Here is a 24,088-nt window from a genome sequence, read left to right as displayed (position 1 = left end):
TAAAAAACTTCTATTAGATATATTTAGACATTTTAAATAGGTTTGTCTTTATTCTTTTTAAAAATGCCTTAAGGGTATTTTTGCCTTATTTATTAGATTACTCTTTTACTGGCAAAATACCTATCTTTTAAGAAATCCGGTATACATTTATTTGTTCTAAGAATTTTAAGAAATGTAATACTTCATATTTTAATGTTCAATCTACAATATTTAATTTCAATCTAGAAGTATTAAGTAACATAAAATTAACTTCTATTTGCCTATTGCAGATAATATCAGTGTCGTCACAGTAATTACAATATAGTGTCTGGTTTAAACATTCTTGTTCAAGATCATTTGTTGTCTATTTTTGTGCCTCTTTCATAAATAAGAATCATCAGAATACTAACGGCAAAGCAATTATGTAAAAAAACATCTAAACCTGTATTGTATACTTTGGAAAGGTCTATTATTCGGTGTACAAGGACCAAATAGTCCCATCGTCCATCTTGCTTTACCTTTGCTCTCCCTACTTCCGAGCGTCGGTAGATTAATAGGCTCGCCTGTAAATTTCATTACGCCTTTTAGGAATGAAAGAAGGCTCCACTATTTCAGCTTTGCGCTTCGAAAAGAAAAATGGGAAAGTTTGATTCGCGCGTGAAGCTCTAGCCAGGAACGTTGTCAGAAACTAATGGTTTTTTTATCCGATGGTTCGACGCCAAATCAATAAACAACCGGAAGAGTCTTTGGGAAGTTCATTTTTCTAAGGATGGAGTGGGTAAAATATACATAAGTGCAAAAGTTCAACCTTTAATAAATTTATTGTAAAATGAGGGAACAACTAATCTGAATGTATGTAACTAATCTATTGTAAAGAAAATCAAATAAATAGTTCGTTAGGATATTTAGTTCACAGATTTTACAGTTGTTTGAGTGAAAAGCCCAATAGGTGATGTTCTTTATTTCATCCATTATCGATACACATTTTCATCATTATTGACTATAGTTCAGAATTTTTTTTCATCATTCATTATTGATTGAAAATGCGAATCATAGATTCTTTAGTTATGAACATTTTGGTAAGATAAATACAAGAAATACAACATGGAATTTAGGAAAACGTTTCTACTTGTTAGCGGAGTCATTTAAAGTAATATATAAGAAAAGGCGATTTATAGATTCTTTAGTTATGAACATCCTTGTAAGATAAATACACGAAATACAACATGGAACTTTGGAAAACGTTTCTACTTGTTAGCGGAGTCATTTAAAATAATACATGGGAAAATGCGAATCATAGATTCTTTAGTTATGAACATCCTTGTAAGATAAATACACGAAATGCAACACGGAACTTTAAAAAGCGTTTCTACTTGTTAGCGGAGTCATTTAAAGTAATATATAAGAAAATGCGAATCATAGGTTCTTTAGTTATGAACATTCTTGTAAGATAAATACACGAAATACAACATGAAATTTTGGAAAACGTTTCTACTTGTTAGCGGAGTCATTTAAAGTAATATATAAGAAAATGCGAATCATAGATTTTTCAGTTATGAACATCCTTGTAAGATAAATACACGAAATACAACATGAAACTTTGAAAAGCGTTTCTACTTGTTAGCGGAGTCATTTAAAGTAATATATAAGAAAAGGCAATTCATAGATTCGTTAGTTATGAACATCCTTGTAAGATAAATACACGAAATGCAACATGGAACTTTGAAAAGCGTTTCTACTTGTTAGCGGAGTCATTTAAAGTAATATATAAGAAAAGGTGATTCATAGATTCTTTAGTTATGAACATCCTTATAAGATAAATACACGAAATACAACATGGAACTTTGGAAAACGTTTCTACTTGTTAGCGGAGTCATTTAAAATAATATATGGGAAAATGCGAATCATAGATTCTTTAGTTATGAACATCCTTGTAAGATAAATACACGAAATGCAACATGGAACTTTGAAAAGCGTTTCTACTTGTTAGCGGAGTCATTTAAAGTAATATATAAGAAAATGCGAATCATAGGTTCTTTAGTTATGAACATTCTTGTAAGAAAAATACACGAAATACAACATGAAATTTTGGAAAACGTTTCTACTTGTTAGCGGAGTCATTTAAAATAATATATAAGAAAATGCAAATCATAGATTCTTCAGTTATGAACATCCTTGTAAGATAAGAACACCACATGCAATATGGAACTTTGGAAAAGGTTTCTACTTGTTAGCGGAGTCATTTAAAGTAATATATGAGAAAATGCGAATCATAGATTCTTTAGTTACGAACATTCTTGTAAGATAAATACACGAAATACAACATGGAATTTTGGAAATCGTTTCTACTTGTTAGCGGAGTCATTTAAAGTGATATATAAGAAAATGCGAATCATAGATACTTCAGTTATGAACATTCTTGTGAGATGAATCGCATTTTCTCATATATTATTTTAAATGACTTTGCTAACAGGTAAAAACGTTTTCCAAAATTCCATGTTGTATTTCGTGTATTTATCTTACAAAAAATGTTCATAACTGAAAAATCTATGATTCGCATTTTTTCTTATATTATTTTAAATTTGTCATTCCGCCATCAAGTGAAAATGTTTTTTCCAAACACTTTGAATAAATTATACTCGAACAAAGTACTACGCCATAATTTAAAAGAAAAGCTCCTAAAATATATCGTACATTTGCGCCCTGATGCTCGGATATTCTTTTGTGCTCTCGAAGAGCATTTAAGTTAATGGACTTAAAAGGGTTACTGGTTGAAAAGACAGAGGGAGTAAAAGGGAAAGGAAATGATAATCTGCGTTTTCAAAGCCAGTACTTACCTATACATACAATTTTCATTTTGTTCATGCTTTAATTAATTAATTCAGATAAACACAGTATTTATTTCGTTGCAAATATTTATAATAAAAAACACACAAAGAAATTTTTACTAATATAAGATTGTAGTAGTTTAGGCTTTCGCGGCCATCGTTTGAAGAAATTTCGTTTTTGGTTTGGTTGTAAAACTAAGACTGATCAGTCTAGTGTGAGCAATCGGAGCAAACACACCTCTGAGGATGCTAGCCACTCGTGCTAGCGAAACGTTAGGAAAAAAATCGTTTTCTTTTTTTAATAGTGTTTAATTCTTATATTATGAACTAAAATTGTGCAGATATACAACCACCGGTACGAAAATCGCGCACCTTAAGATTTTGATATATTTTATAGTTTAATATATTGTGTTTTAGTGGACCGATTTTGATGATTTTTTAAACAGTCTGTAGCTCAATTATTTGACTTTTTAATGCCTCTTTTTAAATTAAAATTAAAAGTCATTATCCGCCAATTATACGAAAGAAAACAGAATGTTGATATTTTGGCGAAAGTTTAAAACATCCTGGGTAATTGTTTAACAAAGGAAGAAACTTAAAAACCACTTTAACATTAAGGTGTATTTTTTCTCGATAGTTTTTTTACTTATCTCAATAGCTTTGTTAGATATATTCGCTTTTAAATTCCTTGCTGTCTTAACATATTCGACAGGGTGTTTCTAATTTTCACCAAAATATCAACATTTTGTTTTTCCTTGTATAATTGACCGTTTTTAAATAATTGACAACTTTCATTTTTAATTTAGAAAGAAGTCAGATAATTTAGCTACAAATTGTTTAAAAAATCACCAAATTCTACTAGAACAAAAGATATTAAATTTTAAAATACATCAAAATTTTAAGGTGCCCGATTTCGTGCCGGTGAGTGTATAAAAGAAACCTAAAACTTATATAAAGGTAAAAACTAAACCTTCCAATTGCATGGCGGCAAAGACCCACTTAGGAATTCAATTGAGGGAAAGGCGTATCTGTGGATAAACGAAATAAAACACCTTTACATCCACAAAACCTTGCAGTATTTATTTTTAGACATGTGGGATACTTTTAGAGTCTTAGAGAACAGATTTAATTTACTCAGAGTTATATTTATAAGTTATGTTAAAAATAACAGTATACAGGGTATTTCTAAACAAATGCGAAAAACTTCAGGAGGTGATTCCTTGTTCAAAATAAAGGGTAGTTTGCTTCATAAACGCTGGGTCAAAAGTCAACCATTAGGGAGATATCGCGGTACAGAGATGGCGGAAAAATAATGTTTTTATTTTTTATCTTGAAAACGAAAAGAGATAGACTAATGAAATTTTACGGAAGCATTACTGTTATGAAAACACACATTCTGGTAATTTTTTCACTTTTTTAAAATGAGTGGAAGGGGTTGAAATAAACTACTCCTATCTATTCTTGTTAACGAAATTTAAAGAAAAATCTTATCAAACACATGCAAAAAAATTAATTTGGATAGTTTAGTTTGTTTAGAAACTTTTTCATCACTTGTATTTTTTTTATAAAACTCACCGATTTGAAATTAAAAAATAAAATGTAAAGCATTACATGTCAGGACTAAAAATATTTTTAGATTAAGAATCTAGTGATAATAATGATAATAATAATAATCTAGATAATAACGTATTGCAGTAGAGTAATGTCAAATAAAACAATATTAGAAACATCCTAAAAAGTGACAGCGGCCGACTAGATTTTTTCCTAAAAAAAATTACACCTGCCCACTAGATTCTTTATCTAAAAATGTTTTTTGTCCTGACATGTAATGCTTTACATTTTATTTTTTAATTTCAAATCGGTGAGTTTTATCAAAAAAACACAAGAGATAAAAAAGTTTCTAAATAAACTAAACTATCAAAATTATTTTTTTTCCATGTGTTTGATAAGATTTTTCTTTAAATCTCATTAACAAGAATGATAGGGATAGTTTATTTCAACCCCTTCCACTCATTTTAAAAAAGTGAAAAAATTTCCAGAAAGTGTGTTTTCATAACAGTAATGCTTCCGTAAAATTTCATTAGTCTATCTCTTTTCGTTTTCAAGATAAAAAATAAAAACATTATTTTTCCGAATATATCAATTATCATTCCTCCTTGTTTATTATGTATAATACTATTTTTTCTGTCTACTACTTTCTTGTACATTACTTTAGTTTTTGCTAAATTAATTTTGAGACCTACTTTGTTGCTGTATTCTATACGTTAATCTTTGCTTGTATAAGTATTCTATATGATTATTTTTATGACTTACATTTTTACAAGTATAATTTCCTAAACTTTAGAAATTATGTAAAGAACATAGCGTAATTCTAAGACATTACAAATTAGATTACACTCCCAATCAATTTTAACAAAAATATGGGGGGTAAAATATACACTCGGGCGTCTACCTGGACTTTCCTTATCTCGAAAATTAACCGGAAATTAAAGTTCATCAGAGAACAATGCGGTTGTTTTGTGCTGGCTAACTCGTTTTAATGGCAAACATGGATCCGTACAAGTCTATTGTTACGGATTTATGGAAGATTGCGGTTTAATGCAAAACATATCTGGCATTAACGCACGAACGGCTTTTGGATAAACCCTATTAAATTTTAATAATTTCATTTGGGCTTATCGCAGTTTATTCTTCTCTTTCCACTGAATAAAACTGGACAATATGTGCATTCATAAAATACGGCAAATTATAATAAACGACATATTAACATTAATTAAAAACAAAAATAATTGTTAACCATAATATTTGAAAAGAAATATTTTCTCAAAATATATTTTCGTTTGTTGCAGAATCTGAAGAACCAAATTATGACCACAAACTTATGGGTAGAACAGGTAAGCATGTATTATTAACGATTATTTTCTTTATAAAATTAATTTCGAGTGGATGCTATAAGGTTATTTTGTATTTAAATTAATTTAGAGATTCTGGAAGTCAGTCATATTATGAAAATAATAAGAATCACTTAAAAAAGTTTAAATCCTAATTATACAAATATCTAAACTTCATACAGATAAAATTATTATATTAATAACAACTTTCAAATCAGCGACAGTCACAAATTGTTTTATCAAAGCGTTCAATAACATAGTTTACTATCGAAAAATGTATAATCGAACTGACATTACTATTTTGTACCGGAACAGAATACTAATGTAACAAATTTAAATTAAAATACATTGGTAGCTAATATAAAAATTACTACTTCATTTGTATTCGGCTGGCGATTCGTGAAAATGTATAAAAGTTTGAAAACCTACAGTGGAATTACTCTGTCCATATTTATTTGCAAAACACTCAGGAACGGAGAATGTTAATTTAATAAACAAAATATCAAATTAAATTTTCATAATTTTTTTGATGTGCAAAATATTTATACAGTGTTGTTCACCCGGACACATACGACACGGAGTATTGTAGCTAAACGACTAGGTTTTTACAAATTCTAAGTTTTAGGTTCGTTGAAGGACTATTAGAGCTACAATTTAAAAATATTTTTACAAGATACAGAGTGTCCCAAGTAAATAAAAAATCTCAAAGTTGTATTTTTTTAAATGAAACACCCTATATATTATTACATTTTTAGTTTCTACGATTAAAATAAAGGTAAATTTGATTAAGGTTTTTTACACTTAAACCTTGCCGTTTTTGAAATATTTTCAATTTTGTGAAATTGCGGTATAAATTTTAAGGCTTCATTTCTCCGAGGTCATCAAAGTTTTTAATACTAAATATTTACTGAAGTTTATTTATTGATCAGTTATTGTGTTGCAATAATAAAAACTTTACTACCTTATACAGAGTGTCTAAAAATTTATTTTAAATAATTACTAGCTTTAAACGGCAATAACTTGCTTAATTTAAATGGAACACCCTGTATATTTTATGAAAATCGGATGCACAATTTAATTGTCTATCAAATTGTATTATACCACTTTTTACCTATCTCTTCAAATTTCCGTAGAAAATGCATTTTCTTGTAATTTAGAACTCATTTATCAATATACCCATGGAAAACTGACATTTTAGATTATTTTTAAAGAGTACAGATACTAATATTGTCGATATAGTTCGTTTATTTCATTAAAAAATAAAAAAAAACTAAAAAAAAACACATTAAAAATGATATTTAATTAAAAGTAACACATTAAAAATGATATTTAAGTTTTTGACAAATGCTTATTTATAACAACAGAGACGTTCATTTTCATAACTTATTATTATATTGAATTCTGATTCAAATCCACATTTATTTAGAATAATTTATTAACGAACATAATTAAGTATGTAGTTAATTAGTATTTGGGCGGAAATACTGGTGGTATATTTAGCCTGTACATTTTGTACATTTGTTATTTTAAAAACAATCTAAAATGTCAATATTCCATGGGTATATTGATAAATGAGGTGTAAATTATAAGAAAATGCATTTTCTACAAAAACTCGGAGGAATAGGTAAGAAGTGGTATAATACAATTTGATAGACAATTAAAGTGTGCATCTGATACTCATAAAATATACAGGGTGTTCTATTTAAAGTAAATAAGTTATTGCCGTTTGAAGCTTGTAATTATTTAAAATAAATTTTTAGACACTCTGTATAAGGTAGTATAATTTTTATTATTGCAACACAATAACTGATCAATAAATAAACTTCAGTAAATATTTAGTATTAAAAACTTTGATACCCTTGGAGAAATGAAGCCTTAAAATTTTGACTACAATTTCACAAAATTGAAAATATTTCAAAAACGGCAAGGTTTAAGTGTAAAAAACCTTAATCAAATTTACCTTTATTTTAATCGTAGAAACTAAAAATGCAATAATATACAGGGTGTTCCATTTAAAAAAATACAACTTTGATATTTTTTATTTATTTGGGACACTCTGTATCTTGTAAAAATATTTTTAAATTGTAGCTCTAATAGTCCTCCAACGAACCCAAAACTTACAATTTGTAAAAATCTAATCGTTTAACTACAATACTCTGTGTCGTATATGGTGAACAACCCTGTATAGATTTTAATTTAGTAAGTCTAATGGTGAAGATTTCCTTTTCTTTTTAGCTAGAACAATTCAGGTGAAAATGTAATTTTATATTGTTACTAATAAAAATAATAATAAAGATCATTAAATTTGTCAGTAAAGTAAAAATTAGGTCTGCAAATATACAAGGTGCCCCATTTTTGTGTGTTTTACAATTTTGCTTTTCCTCATGTTATCTTAATATTAGGTCTTCATCGATTTTACCTCAGCTTAAAGTCTATTTCGAAAGAACATTTGCAGTTCTACAATATTCAAGAGGGTATCCGTCAAAACCGGTGCAATGTTAAATTTGAATGGCATGCTGGAGCTTGTCACCAAGAAATTCAAAAACAAACAAACAAAACACATTCTTTGAAAAATACAACGTGGTAAAACAATTCGCTGTTCGTTAAATGACAAAAGCATTTAAATATTTAACGTTGAAGTAGCGGAAAGCGTTTGTGAGAATGATATTTTGTTTTAAATTGAAGATAAAACAACATAATATTCTTATTTTCAGTCGTGGTACGATTACAAATTAAGATGGGAACCTAAGGAATATGGCGGTGTACATATGCTGCACGTGCCCTCGGACCATATATGGAGGCCAGATATAGTTTTATATAACAAGTAAGTAAGAAATCATTTATATACATTAACTAATTGAAGTATGACTTAAGTTTGCTTTTAAATTTTGGGTAATACATTATATAACTTTATAATAGCTCTGATAATGTCTCCTTTAATCCTTTCTTTTACAGTTTCATAGCATTTTCAGAATCTGCAGTGCTGTTCGCTTTTGCTTCATCTAATCACATTACACTCATAACACATGCTAACATGTTTTACACAGTAATAATTTCCTTTTTTTATTTCATTTCACAATTATCAAATAACATCCCAAGTAGCATCTATCTGACTTCGAACTAAATATGACCTGAAGCGACGTCAGACTTTGTGCAAATTTAGGTCGGGTGTTGGTGATACGACCGGTGACGTCGCTTTCCTATTAAAAGCGACGTCGTTGGATCCGAGTCGGTAAATCCAACGATCTGTCCACGTACAAAATGACAACGTACCATTTTTATTAATTTCCCAACGTCGTTCCCACGTTGGCTTGCACGACGTACATATACTTGAACTAGCCCGACGTCTACCCGTTGTCCGAATAGGATACGTCTCACTGATAATCCCTAAAGTTACGTCCAATTATATTTTGTTGTATTTTATGTTCATATTTATAACCTAATTTACGTATCTCTATTTACGTCCGTAAATACAACCCATTAAGTAGCATTTGCGACATAATGAACATCATGAACATAACCTAATAAAAAGTTTTTTTAAACAAACTTATTTTTTTTATTATGCCTAAAAAACACTAAAAATGCATTTAGACATTCATCTACATTTTACAGAAACAGGTCGAGGCTTTTGCAAAATAATAATAGTAGTAGTGATGTCTTGCCTCCACCAATAAATGCTTTTTATCCGGAAGATCTTATATTAATTTCATTTTTTAGCTAAGGAAATCAGCAGACCCCATCCTCCTCCCACATGTGAGGTTAGGCTTAAAAAAGTGGCTGCCCAATTTTTTTATGGAGAAAACAAAAACTAAAATATAGTTGCACAAATCCACAAATCACTGATACGCAAAGTGAGGTTACGTGGCGTACGTTGGAATTATATACGTCATAATACGATTGCCGGTCGTCCGGTTTGATGACTTCGGTCGTGTGAGACGACTAATATTGAGACCCGGTCGGAATTGGTATATTGGTAGTTCATATTAAGTCGGACACAGAAATCCGCCATTCTTAACAAGTATCCGATTGTCAGCCATTTTAAAATCGTTTTTTGTTTTTAAAATTTATATTCACATTTCGATTTCTAGTAGAATAATATTGATAAGGTTGTGTTTGGGGGGAACCACAGTACAGTTTTATGATTAAACCAGCTAGAAAATTAAAAAAATATTTTGCGAGTTACTTTTTTATAGATATTTTTATTTCATAAATCTACCTAATTTTGAAGGCGCTCGTTGTTTTCCGGAGTATTTTAATCAGATATATCAAAAAAGTGATTTCCGTTGACAAAACTGATGTCTGGATTAATGATTCAGAATTATTATAATATGAAATTAGATAGGCACTTATAGTTCTATTCGAAGAGTGACTATGAATCCATTTGTAATTAGGTAGTTTGGTTAGGTTTTTATGTACTCTTGGTAGCGAATATGAAACCAAACGTAACGTAAGTGCTTAGCGACGAATTTTAAGTAACTAAAATCCAACGTAATATGACGTTGGTAATTGGTAGAATTACATTCCCTATTAGGTCAGATACCGACGTCGAGGCGACCCGAATTTCAGGCGGTCGAACCTACGTTGGTACCCGACGTCGGGTTTATTGAACGCGACGTATACCCGACGTTAGATAACGTCCAAATGCTACTTGGGATATTACTTCTTTCCATAGATATTTTTGTCCAATTTAGCTAGATGACATAGCGAGTAATCCATTTGTTTAGAGCCATTTTTTTCAATTAGTTTAATACATATATTGTGAAATATTAATTACTTTAGTTCACAAAAGAACATCTTTGTAATATCGGAAGCATTATCTTAACACAAAGTTAAATTAAAAATTATGGAAAAAGTAACGGTGAAACTAAGAAGTAGATGTTTCAATTTATTTATCCAAGTATACAGGGTGTCCCACAATAAGTTCATTATACACATTTTACTTCTATACAAAAGTGCTTCGGTTCTTCGCTGGAGAGCATCAAACTTTAAAAAAAACATATTGTTTAAGATTTTTTAAGAGCTTTAACCATTGACATTCGCTAAAAGAAACAAGAAAAAGTACGGGTAGGGTAAAAACTACCCCCACCCCTACATAAATTTTAGGTAATAAATACAGGGTGTCATTGAAATGGTGTAAAAAAAAGTCGGGGGTGATAGTACTTCTAAAAATAGTAAAAAAAGTTCCTATAAGTATAGGGTGGAAAATGCATATTAAGGGAGTTAGGAGCACTGAAAGGGTAAATTTTAAAAACGGTTGTTTTGAAATTGTAGGCTCAAAAAACGAGATAAAATCTCGAAAAAAAATTTCCTACCATAAATTTTGACCCTAAATCAAATGGTGATAGTGAAAAATTATTTGGAAAACCGAAAAGGGTAGTTTTCGCAAGGGTAGGGGGTTGTTTCGCGAATAACGTTTTCAAGGTTATTTTTTTTGCAACGTGGATTCATTTTTTGAAAACTACATACCCTTTCCTACAAAAAAAGATACTCTTGTTGTACATCGCCTAGAGCGATGGTTTTCGAGAAAATTGAAGGCAAAGATGGGTTTTGCAATTTGCTCTGATGGGTTTTCCGATTTTTTTTTACACCATTTCAATGACACCCTGTATAGGTACCCTAAATCTCATTCAAATCCGAATACTGATTCTTAAAATATCTGAAAAAATGTATTTAATATTTTAAAGTTTGTTGCTCTTTAGCGTACAAACGAATCACATCAGTTGTATAGAAGTAAATTGTATCCAATGAACTTATTTTGATTCCAAAAACACGTAGTAGTTCTATGTCTACGGAATATTGGGACACCCTGTATATTTAAAAGCAATATTCAAGTTTCATACAATATCTTGTAAGAAGAAAAAATTCTTAAACTGATTTTGTTCTAGTAAAAAATGAAAATGCATGTTTTAAGAGTCGTCTCTTATTACAAATTTAAAATATTTTCGTTTTTTTTGTAAAATTACTATTTGTGAGCAACGTAACATTATTTGCTGGCACAATGCCAGCGTATGAAAGTTAGATAAGTACTGTAAAAGAGAAATGTAATTTAAAACTCTATTTAAATATCTACTGGTTGAAATAATGGAGAAAGATGAAGAACAAGCAAGGCAATGGCAAAGCAAACGGGCACGTTTCAACGGTTTCTAAAAGTTTTTAATTTATCTTAAAGATTTTTTAAATGCGATTCCTTTGTTCTCGCTTAGCGTAAATTTTAAAGGGCATCAAAAGATATTTTTAGCATTGTCGTCGTCAAAACGTATCTAAATTTAAATGTAAAAATTTGTAGTTTTAATTTTATAACGAGTCATAATGGCAAGAAGCCTTTTGTAAATTTTAATTATTTATCGAAAGAAAGTAATAATGACATTTTGTTCTAGACCTGTATAATATCATCTAAACGAAAAGTGTTGTAATAATATAAAAAAATATTACAATAGATCTAAAAACTACTAAAAAAAATATGAAAATCGGGTGAAAATAAGACAGATTAAAACGCAAAATATGACAAAACATTTATGGTTGCAGAATTTTTTGTCGGGGAGTGTATTAACTTAAAAACATTTGTAATTATCTAAAGCGGAACTGTAATCAAGTGCATTTGTGTGTGTATGTGCCGATTTTACTGCTAGAACGTTCGGGGATTAATTTAAATAGATGTTGGATGGGTAGCCAAGCAGATAACTTTTACGTGGGCAATCCTTAAACCGCAAACCTCGTAAATAGTAAATAATAAACAGATAAACACGGCCAGAAACAACATTGTAAATTTAACGTGATTGGTTTTGTGTGTGCTCGAAACATTGGAGGATTAATGTATAAATACCGTAGTAACTTCAAGTAATAAAAATGAAAATAAAACAAAGGTTTTGATATATTATCATATAGAAAATTAAAATTAAGTAAATCGAAAAATATTGTATCTGGCTTTGGTTTACTACTCTCAATTTTTTACTAGTAAAAAGCCACCGGCAAGTTAGTTTTCGTTTGGATTCTATGCAGTGGTATTTAGCTTTTTGAAAGAAATGAACCGGACAATGTTATACAGGGTGGTAGAAATATCAAGCAAATACTAAACCAAAAAAAATCGAGAAACTTCAGAAGCATATTCTACAGATAAAAATAAGTAAAAAGGTTCGTATTAATTTATTTAATTTTTATTAAATATCCTAAAAGAGTGTAGAAGTTTCATTTTTACTTCGATTTTTTCCAAATAATTTGTGAAGTAGCATCGATAATTATTGGATGAAAATTCAATTATTATTATTCGTTTCAGGCAAATAACTATCTTGTTAACATGTTTATTTTTGTTAGCGATAACCATGTATTGATTATTTCAATTCCAAATATCTTGAGAACGGTTGCTAGTAACGATTTTTACCAAGAGACTTTTTTTCCGTAGAAAATAGATGAAACGCATATTTTTTTACTAGTAAGGATTAAAAAGTAGTAAGTCAGATTGACATAAAAATCAAATCACTTGTGTCGAAGAACATCCAGATGCCAATTTTCATCCAAATATTTGCGTTAGTTCATAAATTATTTGGAGAAATTCGAAATAAAAAAAACTTCTACACCCTGTATCTCCGAACTGGAGCATTTTTAGACATAAATTTATAGGAACTTTTTTACTAATTTATACAGGGTTGTTCACCACATACGACACGGAGTATTGTAGCTAAACGATTAGATTTTTACAAATTGTAAGTTTTGGGTTCGTTGAAGGACTATTAGAGCTACAATTTAAAAATATTTTTACAAGATACAGAGTGTCCCAAATAAATAAAAAATATCAAAGTTGTATTTTTTTAAATGGAACACCCTGTATATTATTACATTTTTAGTTTCTACGATTAAAATAAAGGTAAATTGATTAAGATTTATTATACTTAAAACTTACCGTTTTTGAAATATTTTCAATTTTGTGAAATTGCTGTAAAAATTTTAAGGCTTCATTTCTCCAAGGGTATCAAAGTTTTTAAAACTAAATATTTACTGAAGTTTATTTACTGATCAGTTATTGTGTTGCAATTATAAAAATAATACTACCTTATACAGAGTGTCTAAAAATTTATTTTAAATAATTATTAGCTTCAAACGGCAATAACTTGTTTTATTTAAATGGAACACCCTGTATATTTTACGAGAATCAGATGCACAATTTAATTGTCTATCAAATTATATTATACCATTTTTTACCTATCTCTTTAAGTTTCTGTGGAAAATACATTTTCTTGTAATTTAGAACTTATTTATCAATATACCCATGGACTATTGACATTTTAGATTATTTTTAAAGATGTACCACATTTTTAAAGAGTACAGATACTAATATTGTCGATATAATTTGTTTATTTTATTAAAAAATAAAAAAAAACTGTTTAAATATTTGTTAAAGAGGACCAATTAATATGATTTCAGTATTCAAACTACATTAACTGACTGTTTGCGTTGATTAATAATAATTGCTCCAAATACTAAAAAACTGAATTTTGTATGGGCATTAGACAGTGTGATAAAAAGTAACACCTTAAAAATGATATTTCATTTTTTAATAAATGCTTATTTATAACAACAGAGACTTTAATTTGATAACTTATTATTATATTGATTTCTGACTCAAATCCACATTTATTTATTTAATTTATTAACGAACACAATTGTTTAAATTAATTGTTAATATGGGCCAAATAATGGATGTTAGTATTTAATTAATGGTATGACTGTTTGCTAATTTTAAAATAGTTTTCTTTTTGCATACAAATGGGTAGTAATATTATCGTTTTGCTAAAAACGATAATATTACTAGTCTGTACATTTTGTACATTTGTTGCTTTAAAAACAATCTAAAATGTCAATATTCCATGGATATATTGATAAATGAGGTCTAAATTATAAGAAAATGCATTTTCTACTAAAACTTGAAGGGATAGGTAAAAAATGGTATAATGCAATTTGATAGACAATTTAATTGTGCATCTGATTCTCCTAAAATATACAGGGCATTCTATTTAAATTAAAGAAGTTGTTGCCGTTTGAAGTTAATAATTATTTAAAGTAAATTTTTAGACACTCTCTATAAAGTAGTATTATTTTTATTATTGCAACACAATAACTGATCAATAAATAAACTTCATTAAATATTTAGTATTAAAAACATTGATACCCTTGGAGAAATAAAGCTTTAAAATTTTTACTGCAATTTCACAAAATTGAAAATATTTCAAAAACGTAATGTTTAAGTATAATAAACCTTAATCAAATTTACCTTTATTTTAATCGTAGAAACTAAAAATGTAATAATATACAGGGTGTTCCATTTAAAAAAATACATCTTTGATATTTTTTATTTATTTGGGACACTCTGTATCTTGTAAAAATATTTTTAAATTGTAGCTCTAACAGTCCTTCAACGAACCCCAAACTTACAATTTGTAAAAATCTCATCGTTTAGCTACAATACTCCGTGTTGTATGTGGTGAACAACCCTGTATACGTAGAATATGCTGCCGAAGTTTCCTCAATACAGTTCGGACCACCCTGTATAATAATTACTAATTACAGTATATTAAAAAAGTAAATATCCCTTCTGGCAACTAAACAACAACGGCTTAAATATTTATATACGAAAAAAAGTAAATTAAAAAAGTTTTCAATGCAGTTACGTTATATTACGAGAGTTATAAACACCAGCGTCCCGACGTTACGAGGATACAAGTTGAAGTTAATCGCTTTATTCCTGCCACAGAATAAAGTTTCGACTCGTCCGACTGTCATTCTAATGTTGACGAATGAGTCCCGGTTTTCGACCGCCCGATATTACAGGAAACTTTAAAAAGTTGGGTATCCGGGTGAGATTTATTTTTCTGTTGGCTCGTGGCTGGTCACTTTTCTCAGAGAGAAACAGGCTTTTAAGGAACATTCTGTTTACAGATGACAAAATTGTCTTTATCTCATATATACCGGGTTGTCGGAAACACAAGGAATCGCATGTAAATTTTGAACTATCCAAATATTGGCTCCCCTATTAATTTTACACCTAAAGTTTGACTTTCATGCCTCCGTTCATCGAATGTACGGTTTGCTTGTGATTGGTATCATTTTTATATTTTCATTTCCATAACAGTTTCGCTGTTTTACTTATAGTCTTAGAGCTAGCAACGTTTTCGAGAGAGAATTTCAGGAATGCTGATTCTGGAGTGCGGGCCGTCTGGCTGCCGGTAGACGTTGCGTTCATTACTGCGCATCATATCTGTATTCAACAAACAAACTTGTCCTGTATTTTAGGAACTAAGGAGGCTAGAAGAATTTAGAATTTAGAATTTAGAATGAGTGGGGGGGGGGGTTAATCACTTCGACCTTACAGATCCATTGTGTCCCCCTTTCTTGAATCATAACTCATCATACAGTCCCAGGGCTTTGACAAAAGCCAGTATCTGGGACGGTTTTATAGAGGGTAGTTCTCCATCTCCAATATCAGTCGTACCAAAATTCATGGCACGAATGGTTGTCGTCTCGGCGCACTTAGTGATGAGGTGTAGTGGTGTTTTCCCATCTTCCCCACAGAATCTGCATTCGCCGTTTCTTCTTAGTTTCAATCTACTGAGGTGTTCATTGAGGAGACAGTGTCCTGTTAAAAACCCCGTCACAATCCAAAGGTTGTTCTTACTTAAACCCAGGAAGATCTGTGATTTTTCTTGATCATAAGCCCCCAGAAACTTCTTCGAGTGTCTTAGACCGTTGCAAGATTTCCATTCCAGGTTGCGGATGGAATCTTCCAAGTTCTTGAGTTCCGCCTTGAGTTGGTTACCACTTGGAAAGCAGAACGGTTCTGGTCCAGTTAGTGGAGTGTTCGCTCCTTTCCTAGCTAGATTATTTGCTTTTTCATTGCCTTCTATCCCTTGGTGAGCAGGCACCCAGTGTAGGAGGACTGTTTTCTTTGCCTAATTTATTCAGCTTCTCTATGCATTCTTTGACCAATTTCGAATTGATTGATACTGAGTTGATCGCCTTTAACGCTGCTTGACTATCAGATAAGATGGCTATTTCTTGTTTCCGATAGTTCCTATCTAAGATAAGTTGTACGCATCTCTCGATAGCGTAGATTTCTGCCTGTAGGATACTAGGGTAAGTGCCCATTGGTTCGGAGTAATTAGCTCTCGGCCCAAACACTCCGATCCCTGTCCCTGTAGGGAGGACAAACATATATGTAGTATATTTAGTTTCATAAAATATGAAAGCATAGTAATATGAAAATAGCATCATTGTATCGATACTCATAAACGAGAAATTCCATAAAACACACAAAAATTGGATACCCTGTACAGATGTGATGCGCAGTAGTGAACAGCACAAGTCTACCGGCAACTAGACGGCCCGCACTTTGGTCAGGAGAGCATAGCAAAAATGAAGCTCGAGCCGTAAATTGAACAATGTTGGACAAACCGATTTTGCTTCTATTTTGAAATTTATAATAAACAGGTAATAATGCGAAACCATCCAAATACCTTGGGGATCTCGTAAGTCAGAAAAGGTACGAGCATTATTAAATTAGAAAAAAAACGACTTTTCAAGATTTGGTTTTTTTTTTATTTTGATCGATGATTTATTTTCTCTGTGATATTCATTTTCTTTAATGATAAATGAGAATTTGATAAATTATATTGTCAATCCCAGTTTTATATTACTTTGACAAAAAAAAATAATTCGGTGCAAGAAAGTGATTATTGAATGAATTTCGATATCCAGAGGGCCTAATATATAAAAGATGCATGCAAAATCAAATTATCGAGTACGGAAACCATATAGGGCTAAGTTCATGGATATGTAAATTGAACAAGGGCCTGGTTACGATCAAAATCGATCCGACTAGTCTATTAGTCGAATCCAACGAATGTTAAAGCAAATTTCGACAAGGGCTAATTTCTAATAATTTTGTCCAGCAAGCGTCAATAGCAAGATTTACAAGAAATTTAGTATAGGGTAGGAAATTGAACATTCGTAGGTATTATAAAAAACCTTATAATAATATTTGATTGTTGATTTTATTCTATAGCGTTATACTATTTGTTGTAACTCTAAATTTCAAATATGTTGTTTTTTGAATCGTACCATAATTTCAATTCTTGTACAAACAATCTCAGAGGATAGCGTCAGATTAAAGTACTACTGTATCAGATTAATTAATTTATTAAAATCGTTCAAATACACATATTATAATTTATAAGAAATCTTAAATTGCTAACTTTTAGACCACTAATCCTTAAACATATGTCGTTGGTATTATTCTTATCGCAAAAAAGTGACGTTGAGATTTCATAAAAATGCACCCCTTTTATTACAAGTCATAAATTCTAAGAAAAAACACGAGATACATGTATAGGGTTTACCTCCGGCAGACAAAACTTAGACATAAGAAGATGAATGTAGTGGCATCCGGGAACGTTGATGGCCTCGTTTGATTAATTATCTCCAAGATCCAGACGCTAGATCAAGTTTTGGACCGCTTTTTATCCAGCCCCGGCTTCTCTAAGTGTTCCACATCTTTCTTCGTTTTGATTATACATAAAAAAAAGGTAAAAGCTATACGACTGGGATTGCTGAGTCATTATGGCAAGTACTTTTTCCACTACGTATAGAAATGTCCGTTATATTTTATATTTGAACTTTGATTTATATTCTAAATATTAGTAAATGAATAAAGCTTAATTGTGATTCTATGTTGGCAGATAATTATATAAAATACGATATAATAATTAAATATATGCAAATGTTGTTTTATGAAACAATCCAGTCAACTTACTAATGAAGCAATATAATAAATATCATCGAATAAATCTCGCAAAACCCAATTAAGTTTCGGACAAATTTAATTAACAAAATATATGTATATGTAATGAATAATATGGGCCGTACTATTAATACAAATGAACGTATTTATTCATACCAATGTCAGTATTTAGTATTATCATTTATTTTAAATTACCAGGTTTATTAAATTTGGTTTTATTTCTAGTTTCACATAACATTCCACCGTTTCCTCTACCCGGCCTGGATCAAGATCGAGCTGAGAGTAACTAACTAATCTAACCCCCGACTGTTCCACCATAGCAAATTATTTAAACATAAATAAAGCGTTACAATAGCTAACTAAAATATTTAATAACATACTTTATTTTGCTATATTTTAAAAAGTTTAAAATTATAATTTCCCCGTTATAATTTCCGGCTTACAAACTCAGTCTATTCGTAGAATTAGGAGAGTTTTGCATTTTTAATTAGTTATCTTATACCCGTTCCCGATATACGGTTTATGCTATGAAATATACTAAAAACTTTTATGACAAGTACCCGGGTTTCCAAAAATAGACACTTCATCAAAAACTTCTGACACACTCAGCGAGTTGAAAACAGACCCTAAATTGCAAACCTTGTTTATTCACTTACTAAAGAGTCATCAAATTAGCAAACTCTGTTCGTAACTGCATTTCAAGTATTTAACTTATTTCGGTTATAATTAATGCTTAAATTGGAGAACTATGATATATACAGGATGAACCAGCCAGCAGGTTTTTTAATAAATATTTTCTCTTGTTTACATTATATACATTCTATATTATACAGGATGTACCGGATCTTCTTTACAAGAGAAAACAATAAAAAAATACGAAATATATTTCGTTCGTAGACTTACATCCATCCCAAAACTGAAGATAACTAAGTTAAAAGTCAATGATACGAACGGTTACTTAAAACTCTCAAGACTTTTGAAACAGAGAAAAGTCCTTTCGTTGCTTTTTTTAAATGAGAAATTTAGCCCGGGCGCTTAAATTAAAATTTGAAAACTGACCTAGCAAACGTCATATTTTTCATGGTCTTGCTAAAATTACCGGGAAGAAAATTAATTTATAGTTCTTATTTTAGTTAGCTTGAAGAAACATTAAGGAAAAACAAATTTAATTTAAATCGATAAATCAATGATCGATAGATCGATAGATCGATGGATCGATAGATCGATAAATCGATAAATCGATAAATCGATAAATCGATAAATCGATAAATCGAGAAATCGATAAATGGAATCGATAAATCGATAAATTAATACATTGATACATTGATACATTCATAAATCGATAAATCGATAAATCGATAAATCGATAGATCGAAAAATCGATAAATCAATAAATCGATAAATCGATAAATCGATAAATCGATAAATCGATAAATCGATAAATCGATAAATCGATAAATCGATAAATCGATAAATCGATAATGGATAAATGGATAAATCAATATATTGATACATTGATACATTGAAACATTGATAAATCAATAAATCGATAAATCGATAAATCGATAAATCGATAAATCGATAAATCGATATATTGATAAATCGATAAATCGATAAATGGATAAATGGATAAATGGATAAATTGATACATTGATACATTGATACATTGATACATTGATACATTGATACATTGAAACATTGATAAATCGATAAATCAATAAATGGATAAATCAATAAATCGAAGCTGAAAAAAGGAAAAACGAATTTAATTTAAATCGATAAATCAATGATCGATAGATCGACGGATCGATAGATCGATAAATCGATAAATCGATAAATCGATAAATTGATACATTGATACATTGATACATTCATAAATAGATAAATCAATAAATCGATAAATCGATAAATCGATAAATCGATAAATCGATAAATCGATAAATCGATAAATCGATAAATCGATAAATCGATAAATCGATAAATCGATAAATCGATAAATCGATAAATCGATAAATCGATAAATCGATAAATCGATAAATCGATAAATCGATAAATCGATAAATCGATAAATCGATAAATCGGTAAATCGATAAATCGATAAATCGATAAATCGATAAATTGATACATTGATACATTGAAACATTGATAAATCGATAAATCGATAAATCGATAAATCGATAAATCGATAAATCGGTAAATCGATAAATCGATAAATCGATAAATCGATAAATCGATAAATCGATAAATCGATAAATCGATAAATCGATAAATCGATAAATCGATAAATCGATAAATCGATAAATCGATAAATCGATAAATCGATAAATCGATAAATCGATAAATCGATAAATCGATAAATCGATAAATCGATAAATCGATAAATCGATAAATCGATAAATGGATAAATGGATAAATGGATAAATGGATAAATGGATAAATGGATAAATTCATACATTGATACATTGAAACATTGAAACATTGAAACATTGAAACATTGATACATTGATACATTGATAAATCGATAAATCGATAAATCGATAAATCGATAAATCGATAAATCAATAAATCGATAAATCGATAAATCGATAAATCGATAAATCGATAAATCGATAAATCGATAAATCGATAAATCGATAAATCGATAAATCGATAAATCGATAAATCGATAAATCGATAAATTCATACATTGATACATTGATACATTGAAACATTGAAACATTGAAACATTGAAACATTGATACATTGATACATTGATAAATCGATAAATCGATAAATCGATAAATCGATAAATCGATAAATCGATAAATCGATAAATCGATAAATCGATAAATCGATAAATCGATTAATCGATAAATCCATAAATCCATAAATCGATAAATTGATAAATCGATAAATGGATAAATAGATAAATCGATAAATCGATATATCCTTAAATCATAAAAATGCATTATTCATAAACAATTTTGCTTGTATAAAATGGTTAATTCCGTTTATACGTTTTCAAATTTCCATACCGTTTAAAGAAAACTTTTTCCGTCCGTAGTAAGTTCTAAAAATTAAAACGTGTTTCTATGGTAATATAATTTCGTCTTCATTTGGTTTTCATTCTTTGATAGATTGTTGTTAATAGAATTTTAATTATCGTCATATTTTTTGCTGTTTCAAAATGATAAAGTAAAAATGGAAGGGTGACAATAAATAGTTATTAGAAAATGTGATACTTTAACAGAAGCAAAAACTGACATTAATAAAAATTAATAATAACCATCGATCAAAGAATGAAATGAAAAAACGGTATGAACATTTAGCAAAAGTAACTGGATTAACCATTTTAGAACAAGCAAATTTTTTTATGAAGAATGCATTTTTCTCAAAATGTTAATAGTAAAAGAGCTTTTCCTTGTAAAGAAAATCCGAGGACATACTGTAGAAATTTAATCTAAAGTAATATCATATTTTATGTGTATTATGTTGAATGTTTACACAATTGTTTCAATTCGAGCGTAATAAAATTGTTCGCAGAGTGTAATAAATCTCTGACTTTTCCGTCAGATAAGAATTTAAAAGAAAATTAATTGATATTGGATTAAGAATTTCCAGGATTTTTCCTAGAAACAGTGTGAAATTGAGAAAACGAGTGAAGCACGCTGTAATGAAAATAAATAGTTAACTATGTTCTAGCCATTTATTTCATTAAAGTTAATTTAATTTACTTTCTTCGTTCGTTTTTTATTTTATCTTTGGATTATACAGTTCAGGGAGATATTAGTGTACAGATTTTAAGGCATATAAATGAAAGTTTATAGAAAGCTAAACATTATAGAGAGCTTGTAAACGTACAACTTATCTTAGATAGGAACAATCGGAAAGAAGGAACGGCCGAATGATCTTATCCTGCGACGATTTAAGGCACTCGAAGAAATTTCTTGAAAAATATTTTTTGAAAAAACACTTGTGTATATTGAAGCTAAGAATCAATGGCGAATGCAGAATCTGTGGGGGAAATGGGGAAGCACCAGAATACCTCATCACTGAGTGCGCCGAGACGACAACCGTGTCATAAAGTTTGGTACGACTGATATCAGACATGGAGAACTAACCTCTGTAAAACCGTCTCATATACTGGCTTTTGTCAAAGCCCTGAGATGATACTAGAAATGGGGATATAATAGGTCTGTAACGTCGCGGTCATACATTCTACATTTTACATATACAGGGTTGTTCACCACATACGACACGGAGTATTGTAGCTAAACGATTAGATTTTTACAAATTGTAAGTTTTGGGTTCGTTGAAGGACATTAGAGCTACAATTTAAAAATATTTTTACAAGATACAGAGTGTCCCAAATAAGTAAAAAATATTACAGTTGTATTTTTTTTAATGGAACACCCTGTATATTATTCTATTTTTGGATTCTACGATTGAAATAAAGGTAAATTTGATTAAGGTTTATCACACTGAAACCTTACCGTTTTTGAAATATTTTCAATTTTATGAAATTGCAGTAAAAATTTTAAGGCTTCATTTCTCCAAAGGTATCATGGTTTTTAATACTAAATATTTACTGAAGATTATTTATTGATCAGATATTGTGTTGCAATAATAAAAACTTTACTACCTTATACGGAGTGTCCAAAAATGTATATTAAATAATTACTAGCTTTAAACGGCAATAACTTGTTTAATTTAAATGGAACACCCTATATATTTTACGTGAATCAGATGCACAATATAATTGTCTATCAAATTGTATTATACCATTTTTTACTCATCTCTTCAAGTTTTTGTAGAAAATGCATTTTCTTATAATTTAGACCTCAATTATCACTATACCCATGGAATATTGACATTTCAGCTTTTTTTAAAGCAACATATATGTACAAAATGTATTACAAGCCCATTGGTATACAAAAAAAACTATTTAAATCTTTGTGAAAGAGTATACCAATTAAATAATTACATACTTTTAAATTGTTTTAATTAATAAAGTATTCTAAATAAAAATGTGAATTTGGCTCAGAAATAAATATAATAATAATTTATGAAAATGAACGTCTCTGTTTTTATAAATAAGCATTCGTCAAAAAATAAAATAAAATTTATAAAGTGTTACTTTTTACCACACTGTCTAATACACACACAAAATTCAGTTTTTTAGTATTTGGAGCAATTATTATTAATCAACGTAAACAGTCGATTTAATGTAGTTTGAATACTGGGATCATATTAAATGGTCCTTTTTAACAAAAAAATATTTAAATTTTTTTATTTTTTAATGAAATAAGCGAACTATATCGACAATATTAGTATCTGTTCTCTTTGAAAATTTGTTACATCTTTAAAAATAATCTAAAATGTCAATATTACATGGGTATTGTGATAAATGGGGTCTAAATTCTAAGAAAATGCATTTTCTACAAAAACTTGAAGAGATGGGTAAAAAATGGTATAATACAATTTGATAGACAATTATATTGTGCATCTGATTCACGTAAAATATATAGGGTGTTCCATTTAAATTAAACAAGTTATTGCCGTTTAAAGCTAATAATTATTTAATATACATTTTTGGACACTCTGTATAAGGTAGTAAATTTTTT

The 24,088-nt window shown here is 29.4% G+C and overlaps 1 protein-coding gene across 1 annotated transcript in view; it reads left to right on the top strand.

Moving 5' to 3' along the window:
• LOC115888877 (acetylcholine receptor subunit alpha-like) overlaps window positions 1-24,088 on the top strand; it is a 164,666-nt gene that overhangs the window by 82,872 nt on the left and 57,706 nt on the right. The window contains exons 2-3 of the mRNA XM_030908745.1: window positions 5,657-5,701; window positions 8,413-8,522. Coding sequence (XP_030764605.1) covers window positions 5,657-5,701; window positions 8,413-8,522 — 155 coding nt within the window. The remainder of the gene's footprint in view (window positions 1-5,656; window positions 5,702-8,412; window positions 8,523-24,088) is intronic.

Source organism: Sitophilus oryzae, unplaced genomic scaffold, assembly GCF_002938485.1.
Source record: "Sitophilus oryzae breed Bouriz unplaced genomic scaffold, Soryzae_2.0 scaffold_808_pilon_pilon, whole genome shotgun sequence".
In the NCBI taxonomy this organism is placed as follows: Eukaryota; Metazoa; Arthropoda; class Insecta; order Coleoptera; family Curculionidae; genus Sitophilus; species Sitophilus oryzae.
The sequence above is the reverse complement of the archived record's forward strand: the minus strand, read 5'-3'. Positions and strand labels throughout refer to the sequence as shown.